At 39.2% G+C, this 12,311-nt stretch overlaps 1 protein-coding gene across 1 annotated transcript in view; it reads left to right on the top strand.

Moving 5' to 3' along the window:
- wdr11 (WD repeat domain 11) overlaps window positions 1-12,062 on the top strand; it is a 29,243-nt gene extending 17,181 nt beyond the window's left edge. Inside the window, exons 15-29 of the mRNA XM_015369994.1 lie at window positions 371-492; window positions 912-1,059; window positions 1,440-1,546; window positions 2,335-2,449; window positions 2,729-2,900; window positions 3,030-3,138; window positions 3,772-3,834; window positions 4,371-4,436; window positions 4,983-5,163; window positions 5,693-5,788; window positions 7,265-7,430; window positions 7,574-7,671; window positions 7,919-8,064; window positions 9,019-9,098; window positions 10,987-12,062. Coding sequence (XP_015225480.1) covers window positions 371-492; window positions 912-1,059; window positions 1,440-1,546; window positions 2,335-2,449; window positions 2,729-2,900; window positions 3,030-3,138; window positions 3,772-3,834; window positions 4,371-4,436; window positions 4,983-5,163; window positions 5,693-5,788; window positions 7,265-7,430; window positions 7,574-7,671; window positions 7,919-8,064; window positions 9,019-9,098; window positions 10,987-11,189 — 1,872 coding nt within the window. The 3' untranslated portion in view covers window positions 11,190-12,062. The remainder of the gene's footprint in view (window positions 1-370; window positions 493-911; window positions 1,060-1,439; window positions 1,547-2,334; window positions 2,450-2,728; window positions 2,901-3,029; window positions 3,139-3,771; window positions 3,835-4,370; window positions 4,437-4,982; window positions 5,164-5,692; window positions 5,789-7,264; window positions 7,431-7,573; window positions 7,672-7,918; window positions 8,065-9,018; window positions 9,099-10,986) is intronic.
- Window positions 12,063-12,311: the final 249 nt, after the last annotated feature.

The following is a 12,311-nucleotide window of genomic DNA, read 5'->3' as shown; positions in this document are numbered from 1 at the left end:
TGAAATATCAAAAAAGTACTCCAGAGTGTTGTTCAGCATGGGGGTGAGTAGAAAATGAAGGCTAATCATGTTTTGGGTGTACTATTCCTTTAAATTATTACTGAAATTTAATTTGGGAATTTATTTTGAAAATAGTTTAACAGTGAAATTAAAGCAACTGTATTTATTCTATAAAAAATAAAGAGATTTTTGATAAAAGAAAAAATTATTATTTCATAATGCCCCAAATAACTTTGTAAAACCTCCTACTTACTAAAGGAACCCCCTACAATACCCTAAAAGTAGCACAAGAAGAATAAGTTAGAATAGTTTGCCTTTTTATTTTGCCTCATGTCGTATTGTAAAATTTTTTTGACGGTATTTTTTCCAGGAATGGTCTCCATCCCACAACCTGAAGAGTCTGAAGAAAAAGCAGATGGCAGCGAGGGAGGCCATAGCCCGGCAGACTGTGTCTGATGCAGAGCAGAGTAGTGTTGAATCCTCAGTCATCAGGTGAGTGTCAAACATTCGTCCTGCTGCTCTTTGTTTGGTAAAAACACAACACAGATTAAATAGATTTAAGATTTCAATATTTCACACCTTATTCTTTTTTTGTGTGTGTTTTGAATCAATTTGAAAACCATAGCCAGGCTGCTGATGCAATAACTTACACTAAGGGTTATCTATAAGTGCCAGACACTTACTGGACCACCAGTCAGGTTTTGTTTGAGGTTACAGAATGAAATTGTGTTTAGAATTAGAATGAAGTTCAGAAAGAGATCTGGAGAGATGAAAGCCTTATGTCACAACTTTTCTGAATATGTATAATGTTGTCATGTTTATTTTCAATAACAATAATGCTCATTAACCCCTTGTGGATGCCGTACCAAAAACCTTCCATTATTGCCCTATTTCATCCTTGTCTCCTGTAGTCTCCTGCAAGACGCAGAGAGCAAATCAGAGACCAGCCAGGCAATCTCGGCCAGGGAACACTTTGTGTTCACAGACACCGATGGGCAGGTTTACCATATCACTGTGGAGGGCAACAGCGTGAAAGACGGGGCACGAATCCCCCCTGATGTAAGTCCTGATATCTTGTCTTTATTTTAATGATTATCCTTCATTATGAGACGCAGGTTTTTCCAGCGACTTTTTAATAATTGCTGCTATCAACAAGTTTTTAGCCTCCTTTACGGTTTGTTTTGCTCTCTTTTTGATCTTTGAATATTTGCTTTTTTTCTCTATGGTTTTACATTAAGATGTGTTCTCAAAATAAAAGAATCAGTCAGTTTCTCCTATAGCTTGATGTCTTTGAAGAGTAAAAAAGAATCCTGGTATAAAAGCAAACTGGTTTTTAAAACTCAGCCCTGACCTTACGTCATTTTTTTATTATAGTTGCGAGGTAATGTACTTCTTAAAGATCTTAATGATTGTTTGCGCTGCTTTTTTTATTTTTGCAGGGTAGCATGGGCAGTATTGCCTGTATTGCCTGGAAAGGCGACACCTTGGTGCTTGGAGATGTGGATGGCAACCTGAACTTCTGGGACCTTAAAGCTCGTTTGTCAAGGTAAGAAAAATTCAAAGGTATTCATACATTCATCGTAAATCATTCAATTCTATTCAGTTTATTTATATAGCGCCAATTCACAACACATGTCATCTCAAGGCACTTTACAGATTTAAGGCCCATTCATACCTCACGTAAAAGACGGATACGGATACGTGTGGAGTGTTTCATACGTTCTAACCGTCGATTTCGTCCGTACTTTGACACGAAAATTGGGAGCTTACGCTTACGGACGAAACGGATCAATACGGAGCAATACTACCGGAAACGGTGGGGGCGCTATTGAGTTTTTAGTACAAAATGTCAACAAAATCACAAAGAAGGTTAGAATTCTGGGTTAGGGTTAGATATTCAATGTTAGGGTTAGATATTCAATATTCAATGGCCTCACGTTCCACCGTCGATCTCGTTTTTTACTTTTCTTCGCTTACGGAGCAAATGCAACAGAATCAGGTCTTGGACCATCGCCATGTTTTGATCAATGACGAATCATTGGCGCCCAGCACTGCCACCTAGAGGAAATACGGGTTATTGCGCACCTCAACGGACGGAGGTATGAAGGAGTCAACGGATAGAACGTACGGACAGAAATACGGACGTGCAGGCCAAACGTGAGGTATGAATGGGCCTTTAGTTGTTCTCGTTATAATGAAACGACACCATTTACTGTATCATGGAAGATTTTTATCCTTCCAGAACCACTAAATGAGCATACATTTTAACAATAGATAGAAGAGCAGTTGAAGAGGTAGGAGAAATAATTAAACTGGGGAAACTGATTTTCTCAGGGGGATACCGACACATCGGGGCTGGGTGAAGAAGATCCGCTTTGCTCCTGGTAAAGGCAACCAAAAGCTGCTGGTCATGTACACAGATGGAGCAGAGGTCTGGGACACTAAAGAGGTAAGCATCTATACAACCAACACTTCACTGCACTGCTGAAACCACAGCACAGATAACTCCTTCAATAGTATCATATAACGTCACCTCACAGCTCTGCTCTATTGATATGTGCTGATTTTTCTACTAATTTTACAGATAAAATAGTAAAAATAAAATATATTTTAATTTATTAAGTGAAAGAAGCTGCAAGTATGAGTGTAGTTAAAGACTGAAACCAACATATTTTGGATTATTAAAGAAAATGCATAATAAATGTAACATGTAAGTATTCTATTAAAGGTTCAAATGGTCAGCGGCATTCGGTTTGGACGCAATGTGAACTACCGCATCCTAGACATCGACTGGTGTACGTCAGATAAAGTTGTGTTGGCTTCAGACGATGGCTGCATCCGAGTGTTGGAGATGGCCATGAAGTCTGCCAGTTACCGCATGGATGAGCAGGACCTGACTGGTTAGCAAGGAAAAAGTCTCAATGGATTAAAAACATGAGGTTTTAAAGGGCACTGCGGTCTATTAGGACCCAGCTATACTTCATTATATTAACTTGATGTTCCTGTTTGCCTGTGGGGATCATACACAGACCCAGTGTGGTGTCCTTACCTGCTGCTTCCCCGCGCTGCCCTCACCCTCAAGGCTTTCCTCCTGCTCCAGCCCTGGTCAGGAACCTTCACTATGGACATCACACAAGTGTAGGTCTCTCTCTAAATTCTGTATTATCCTTATATAAAACATAAAGAAAGATTTATTTCTGTTGGTTTTGAAGGTTTTGGTTTGTCTTAAATATTTTAGCTGGAGTGCTTCAATATTTAAGCAAAGCTCATTCAGGTTCAACAGTTTTAGCTTTAATTCAATCCACAAACCACTGATAAAACAGAGTTTAAATGTACTAGGTCTTATCTAATTTGTCATGAAATTTATTCATTTATTCCCAAACTTCGAACTGGATTTAAATATTGGAATTATTTTAAAGCTGTATGTTAAACCTTTTTATTGCGATCTTGAGTTAAAGTTATTATAAACAACGACGATTCTTAGGATTCAAGCAGGTTGATCTGAACGTGCTAAACGTTCGTTTTATAGTCCAGCTGAAGTAGCTACGTTTTTTTGTTTTCCTTTTTTGCTTCTTTTCTAAGTTCTGAATCCTCACTTTAAAAAAATCTTTTAAAGATAAATCAGGAGGCTACTTTACCCCACGTTATCTCAGAATATCTGTTAGAATTAGATGTAATCGAATCAACTTTGTTTTCATTTTATGTCGTTTAACATTAGGTGTCAAGAAAACAACAGTCGTCAATAGTCTTTGTTTGTTTTCCCCATTTTAGAGATTACAGTGAAAAAGTTGAGATAAAAGGACTGATCCAGGAGCAGCTCAACTCATTGTCTAAGTAAGTTTTGTGTATCTTACAAGATTTAGAATTGCTAACAATCTGAAATAATCTCACTTAACTCGAAGATTTAATGATGTTGATCCTTTGGGGCTTTTAATTATTTATTTGAATAGTATTGTTTTGGGATGGTAGGGGGTAGAATAATCATACAACTGGCCTAAATAATAGGAATAGGGATCGGATGTTGATCTAATGTGTTCATAAACCATCTGTCATTTTGATATTCAAGCCTTAACAGTTCTTTTTATTTTTCAAAAAAGATACACATTTGTCATTCGCTACCTTGGGGAAAAAAAACCTGTTCTAATTAATCTTTTTATCCAAACATCAAGCTAACATCCATGCCCATGATGGGTGTTTGACACTCATATAAACATTTAGTGTGTTTACACATGATGTTAGTGCTAAGTTAGGCTTAATAAAGTTTTGCCAGAGATCGTTTTGTTTTAATGTACTCTGTGGCTGGAAGGATAAGAGCATTCATTTTGTTGCTGCTGTTCTGAAGAATGATCTGTTTCTGATTGGATCCTCAGTGATATGAAGAGCGTGCTTCTGGACCCAGAGCTCAGTCTTCTGCAGCGCTGCCTCCTGGTCTCACGGTGTGTTAAACCTCTATGTGGTGTTGCTACTTTCTGCAAATTGCACTATTATATGAAACTACAGGTATATTTATAAAGTATAACACTAAATACTATCTTCAGCTGATAACTACTGTGGTAATATTTTTATATTTAATTTGCATTAAAATAGGAAAAAAAGAGTCTGTATTTAATTTTTATTATGAAAGCCCGGGAGCAAAAGTCAGTAAATCAGGTCATTTTCTTCAGTTTTCTTTTAGTTGAGACTCTGTTCTACAAGAGATTTATTTTTTTTTTAGTAAGGCTTTTAGTACAACTTTAATTCATCATGGAACCAAAAAAAAAGTATTTATTTTGTTGAATATTTTGACATAAATACAATTCAGATCTCATCTCTGCGTTTTTCTGTTCCAACTTTTTGAATGAAGAATCGGCTCCAAAATATAGGAGCTTAGATCAGTAGCGAGGAAACTCCTAAGAAAAATGAAGCAGCTTATAAAACATTATAATGTGACTAATTTCTTCAAAGGTCTTTTTTTTCTCTCTCCCTTATGTATTTGACTTTAGGCTGTTTGGCGATGAGTCCGACCTTAACTTCTGGACGGTGGCGTCTCACTACCTGCAGCTGTTTGCGCAGGCTCGTCAGTTAAGCGTGACAACTGAAGGCGGGAGCGAAGAAACCCAGCCGGCGTCTCAAAACCATCTAGACATTTGCCACGACATCCTGTGCGAGTGTTCCTACTTCCAGGTCAGTGAAAAGGAAGCAGAGCGGATTATTTGGTTGTGTTTTCATTACCTCCTTAGGAAAGATCCTGAAGAAAAGATCTTTTCTGACAGTGAAATACTTCAGTGTTTATACTGGGATTTTATACTGAATTTCTATGATATCAGTGCCTGTAAGGTGACAGAAAGTAAAAGAGCTGTGCTTCCTTTTGCAAGGCAGTAGATATCCTCTTGTCTGTTGGAGGTAATTATTTTATAAGGAAATTTTGTATAATAAAGATGATTACTCTTTATTATTCCTATCATTTAATTCCCTTTTTGTTCTGGTCGATTGTTGCTTTCATTTTAAAGGCGTTGGCGCCAGAGTCCCCTGATCTTTTGTGAAAGATTTCACAATTTATCCTTTCCCTAATAATTGTCTTCACATCTCTGTTTAACCATTTTTTCTAATTTAAAATCTGCTATGCTTAATATGTGAACTTGACCCATTCTTAGATTGTGTGTCCTGCATATAAGTATCTGAAATCTTCTGCTCCACCCGTTTGACTCAACAGAAGTTCCAGTTGGATCGAGTTCACTTGCAGGAGGTGAAGAGGTCCAGCTACGAGCACACCAAGAAATGTGCTGACCAGCTTCTCCTGCTGGGTCAGGTAAGAACAACGCTGCCCTGCTCCTGCACCAGGGGTCCTCAGACTTCCTGTTACAGGTCCAAGTTTGAAGCTAAGCTGTGAATAAATAATGACCAGTAAATTAGATTTTGCTAACTTTGCGAACAGGCTAAAAATATGGCGTTAAGCCTACAGTTTGTTTCTGACTCAAAGCTGCTCTGAATGAAATCTGTGCTTTAGTTTTATTAGAATTGTAAAATCGAAACTCTTGATCAATTCCTTTTATTGTCTCAAGAATGAAGTGTTTCACTGACAGCATCCACTGTGGTTGGTTAGAAATACCTAGCCTGACGTAGTCCTACTCAATTCTAGTCAGAATATGAGTCTGATGCTGCTCCATAGAGCTGTGATTATGGGGCGTGTTTTGAACGAACCAGGAAAAAAAATGCCTCTGCACTCAATTGGATAGACCTACAACCAATAAGAGCAACGGAGTGCGTGACGTATGTTAAGCGATGCATAGTTGTTGTCAACAAAAATCAAAGCGTGCAGTTGCACGCCTAGAATAAGAAGATGAGCCTTGATCGCGTTTCTCTGTTCCTCTTTTAAAATTAATTTGCTGTCGATATCTTCTAGAACAGACCTAATAGCAGAATCTACTCACCTCAACTCTCCAGCGGCAGCCATTGTTGTTGTCACCCAAGCGCGCTTTGGTCACGTGGTTGATTACGTTACTGTTGATCATCTGTCCATCATCGTATAAAGCCCGCCCTGACAATTTGATTGGATCGCCAGAGGGTGGGCGATCATACTCGCGCTACTATGGAGCAGAGCCAGACCGAACTTCCCGACCTCAAACCTTGTGGGCGGGACTAAGTTCGGAATGGCACCCAGGCTAAGAAATACCTGGAAACAACAATGAACAGTGAGACAGCCTCTACCTACTGGCAACTTTTTATTTATTTGTTTTTTCAGATAATTGATTTCTTTATTTCCATTTTTTTTTTTTTACATGTTTTTTTCTTATCTTGCAAAGTAAAAGCAGGCTTTAACATGGAACACCCTCTAATCATATATATATATATTTTTTTTACTATTTTAGCAGGATAAAAGTAAACAATTTTTATTAGAATGATTTTTTTTCCACTTATAATACATTAATTTTATTTTAAAAACTTAAGAAAAAATCTCTATTTGATTTCTACTCTGAAGCATTTGTCTTTAGGTACTGGTTTCCCCCACTCATTAGTGGGTGAGACCATCCAGCTTGTCCCACTCCTCAGGCATACATTCAGATCAGGTGCATATAATCCCTGATTAATAACAGGACAGCCTGCAGGCTCCCATTAGAAGCCTGTGTGCTGGACGTGCAGCCATCTACCACACTGACAGTCTTCTTTCCAGCCTCAAGCTTGATCGTCATTTTTTATTGTAAACCCCATTAGAACACTTTCCACTACTTTGTTTGTCTCCTCTGCGTCAGCCATAACACTCTCTTCACTTTGTCGTTGCTCTCAGACTGACCGGGCAGTGCAATTGCTGCTGGAGACGAGTGCAGACAACCCAAGCTACTACTGTGACTCACTCAAAGCCTGCTTAGTGACCACCATCACCTCCTCTGGACCTTCACAGTCGACAATCAAACTAGTGGCCACTAATATGATCGCTAACGGCAAACTTGCAGGTAAATTGAGTTTTTTTTCCTGCTAAGACCTCTAGCATGTTTTTTTTCTTTTTTGTTTAAATGACAGAAGTGCAGAATGTTAGGGTATCAGTGATTGATCCCTCCTTAACTGGTTTCTGTGGACCATTGTGGCTTCGTTTCAGAGGGAGTGCAGCTTTTGTGTTTGATTGACAAGGCAGCAGATGCCTGCCGCTACCTGCAGACCTACGGGGAATGGAACCGCGCTGCTTGGCTTGCTAAGGTAACTCAGCATCACTGAATCGATGGCATTTCCTGCTCCGGCAAATGACGCAAACAAGTTCTTTGGTTTAAAGACAAATTATATGCTGCTTTTTTTATTCGTTTTCAATCGTTATTTAGAGCTTTAAAGAAATCAGGAAGACCTGGGAAAATCCTGGGATTGAAAACATGTAGGAACTCAGAGAAAAGGAGGCCGGTAGCTTTTAGTTTGTGACTGAAAGCCTCCTGTGTGATATGTGTGTTTCCAGGTTCGCTTGAACTCAGCAGAAAGCTCTGATGTGTTGAAGCGCTGGGCAGAGCACCTGTGCTCCCCTCAGGTCAACCAGAAATCCAAAGCCATCCTGGTGCTGCTGTCCCTGGGCTGCTTCTACAAAGTGGGAGAGATGTTGCACAGGTACAGCAAAGAAACAATCCATTCATAAGGGATTCTGCTCAAGTAGGGTAACCTCAGGCATTTTTAACAGTAACACCAAAGTGTCATTTTCCTAATTATTTACACATAGATTAAGTTTTATAGTAGTAAATATTACATTAAATACAGTTTAACACAATTATTTATGATTTATTTAAATAAAAAATGTTTTAAATGTTACTTTAACAGCTGTCAGATATTCCAGGTTTGAATCAGCGCCAATTGTTGCATAACTTCGCTCTCTTTAAACACATTTCCTGTGATGCTACTATCAAAAAAGGCAAATACTTCCACACAAAAAGCCTAAAGAAGGAAATGATTTTATTTAAAAAATCAGGGCTGCATAGTAAAGCAGTGGGTAGTGCTGTTACCTTGCAGCAACATGGCTCTGGGTTTGATTCCTGCATGGAGTTTGCATGTTCTCCCTGAGCATGCGAGGGTTCTCTCCAGGTACTCCGGTTTCCTCCCACAGTCCAAAAACATGACTGTTAGGTTCTTTAAATTGTCCTTAAGTGTGAGTGTGTCTGTGCATGGTTGTGTGTCTGTGTGTTGCCCTGCGACAGGCTGGCGACCTGTCCATGTTGTACCCCGCCTCTCGCCCATAGACTGCTGGAGATGGGCATTAGCCCCACCGCAACCCTGACAAAGACTAAGTGGGAGAAGATTGATATTAAAAAATAAGAATAATTCAGTTTTCAAATATTTTGTTTCAGGTTTTATGTAATTAGATTAATTTATTCTGAGCTTTGTGTATTGCGGGTCAGTTCATAGTGTTTGGTGTATTTTACCACAGAATCAATATGATGCTGGTTTACCAGTATGACTTCAGAGATGCTTTTAGCAGTAGGAATCTCTCTCGGTGAATTATAGTCTTCTTTTGTAATTGTTCTAATCTCTTGTTTTTGCTCCTCTCTCCTCTCCGCCTGCCGGGGACAGTATGAGGTACTTTGATCGTGCTGCCCTCTTCATTGAGGCTTGCCTGAAATATGGGGTGATGGAGGCCAATGACTCTTCCAATATCCTTTTTTCAAATCCCATTACAGAACACACTGGCTCCTGTTTTTACCAAATGTTACTCAGTTTGTCTCGTTTAAAAGAATAAGGAAGCATTTGATTAAAGTCTGCATATGTGCAGACTTTTATCTTTGTGTGTCTTATTAGAAATATAGTCAAATTTGTTTCATAAGACAATCATAGGCCTATTGCTCTAAAAAAAAACACCAGGGAGGCGTCCAGGAGGCATCCTTGTCATTACCCGATCCGTACCGGAAGCACGATCCGTACCATCAGCTCATTTGCGCGTGCGCAAACAGTATAACTTCCGGTGGCAATATTTCCTTTTTCTTACTTTTTTATTCTTTTGTATTTTTTAGAGGCATGGGTTTCTTTTTGTATATCTTTGTATTTTCGTCAATATTGCATTCTCTAAAAATAAAAAAACAGAAATACATAAAAAAGTTCAATCGCCTTGTGATAGTTACTTTGACTGCTCTGAGCATGCGCAAATATACGTCACACAGCGTATATATTTAAATTTGTTTAAATATTTGATTTACTCCGTTCTTAACTATGCACTCCAGCAGTACTGATCCCACAATGGATTTATTTGCTACCTTTCGTGACCTGCAGTTTTTCATTGATAAGGGAACATTTCCCGAAAATTTGGATTTTTATTCCAGAAAAACGACGTCAAGCAACACAATGGATTGAATTTAAAAAGGTTTCATTTCTTCCAGAAAAGTCTTCAATATTGTCTTTACGATGTAGTTTAGTATTCTTTAATTATTTAAGGATATAAATAAAGTTTTTTCAGTACCGTAATTACATTATTTTTTGGCGACCCGGAAGTTATTCTGTTCGCGCAGGCGCAAATGAGCTGATGGTACGGATCGTGCTACCGGTACGGATCGGGTAGCGACAATCCTAACCAGATGCCCGAGCCACCTCAACTGGCTCCTCTCGACGTGGAGGAGCAGCGGCTCTACTCCGAGTCCCTCCCGGATGACCGAGCTTCTCACCCTATCTCTAAGGGAGAGCCCAGCCACCCTACGGAGGAAACCCATTTCGGCCACTTGTATCCGCGATCTCGTTCTTTCGGTCATGACCCAGAGTTCATGACCATAGATTAGGGTAGGAACGTAGATCGACCGGTAAATCGAGAGCTTCACTTTTTGACTCAGGTCTCTCTTCACCACGACGGACCGGTACAGCGCCCGCTTCACGGCAGACGCTGCACCAATCCGCCTGTCGATCTCCCGCTCTTTTCTTCCCTCAGTCAACTAATTTAATTATTGATTAATCGTTAACTGGAGTGTAGAGACTAAAATATGCCTTTAGCTCATAGAGCGACCCACCTTAAGCATCAATTATACCAAAATTGCAAAAAAAAAATATGTGCGCATTTAGGATTTAAAAAACTTATCGTCTGTCAATATGATATTACATCAACAGACCACCTCAAGTGGAAAAGTTTTAGTTGAATTCAATTAATCGAAAAACATAATTGATAAATGAATCAATTTGTAAAATAATCCTTAGTTGCTGACCTACATCGTTTTTCGGTTTCTTTTTCTACTGAATGCTAAATGTATAGCATACATTTTCCTTTAGCCGCACTGGGTCTCTTAATGAGGAAACAGACAGTGGATCTGCTGTTTGGATTTCACTCAGTAATTAACTACTCACAGGTTATCAACAACATATTTAGTAAATCCATAAAGGATAAGAGCAGTTATTAGGATTATTTGCATTAAATGAAGCCATGTCTTTGAAGGAGGTCAAATTTAATTCTATAAAAAATCAGGTGTTCAATTCTGCAGATTAGATTCACTTCTTGAAGACTGTCGATACAAATACAAGTGTCATTTCACTGTGAGGTTTTGTGTCCTTGACTCATTTCTGCACATAAACTCATCGAGGCTGCATTTTTGGATTATGCACGGCTGCTGCGCTCGCTGGGCCTGCGGGAGGGCGCCGCTCTCTGGGCATCACGGGCCGGCAGCGCCGGGGAGCAGCTAATGGAGGAGCTCTTCCAAGGAGAAGGAGGCGTTCCTGAAGCCGTCCTTGGTGATGACGAAGTGGAAGTGGGGCTGGAGGGCACTGAGTGAATAAAGGAGCAGCTCCTCTCTGATTTGTAACTTAATTGTCATGAACAAACTCTAAGCTTCCACGAACCTCCTGGTCTGAAGCGATGTGAGATGTTTATTCCTTGTGAGGTTTTTACTGGAGACTACCTTTGTCTGTGGCTGTAATGGGGTTGAGTTTTCTTAACACGTGATGTAAACAGTGTGTGTTTGTGTTCATGTGTAAATGCATGTGACAGCCCAAGAAGAAACACACTTAGTGTCCCTGTTGCCTCATCACTCCATGCTGCTCAGCACGTTTAAATTCCTGAATGTTTATTTTCTGAACGTTACTTTCTGTGCTCCTATTGGTGATTTCAGAGTACTGCTGTCCCTCTATGGGTGCTCTTAAAAAATATCCTAATGTATGGAGGATTTTCTTGATTTAAGAATTGCACTTTTAATTTTCCACCTAAGATTTAATAACTTACTTTAATTGCCCATTTAATACTACACAGGTACACCAACACAATAGAAACCTACTTCACAGGCATTTCTGCCTTTTCTTGTGCTTAAGTGCTTAAGTTGCACAGCTTGGCCTTTGTGTTCTTGTTAGATTCACGTCCGTTTGAGGACTGCCACCAGAGTGCAGTTCAGTACAAAATATATCCTAAAGTGATTTTATTATCTTCAATGATGATAATGCTGTTTTTATAGAAGCCTCTGATGATTGTTTTTATTTTCAGGTTCCCGTTATGCTGTTTGTTAAAGCAAAGCTCATGAAACCTGCTGCTTATCAAAATCACAAAACCCCCTCTGGCTTTTAAACGTTGTCACCATACAGCCACAAAATCGCTGTAATCTACTGGGATTATAAATGACAGACCAACACCAAAAAGCACATCTTTGTGAAACTAAACTTTTTTCACCAGCTTTTCATGTCTAGAGACACAAACATTTTTTTCCTGTTTAATTTACTCAGACTGAAGGAAGAGAATCTTTGAACTAGTATTTTTAAGTCTTGCCACTGATTATCTATTAGATTCTGACTTTTTTTTCCAAACTTTTTTCAGGAAATCCTCATGTTTCTGCTTCACAGGCATCTCCTGAGGTGAATTGGTTTGATTAATTTACATTTGGTTAGAGTAAAGACACACCAAGCGTGTT

Source organism: Cyprinodon variegatus, unplaced genomic scaffold (assembly GCF_000732505.1).
Source record: "Cyprinodon variegatus isolate N-32 unplaced genomic scaffold, C_variegatus-1.0 Scaffold40, whole genome shotgun sequence".
NCBI classification, from domain to species: Eukaryota; Metazoa; Chordata; class Actinopteri; order Cyprinodontiformes; family Cyprinodontidae; genus Cyprinodon; species Cyprinodon variegatus.
This window is presented reverse-complemented; position numbering and strand designations above follow the sequence as displayed.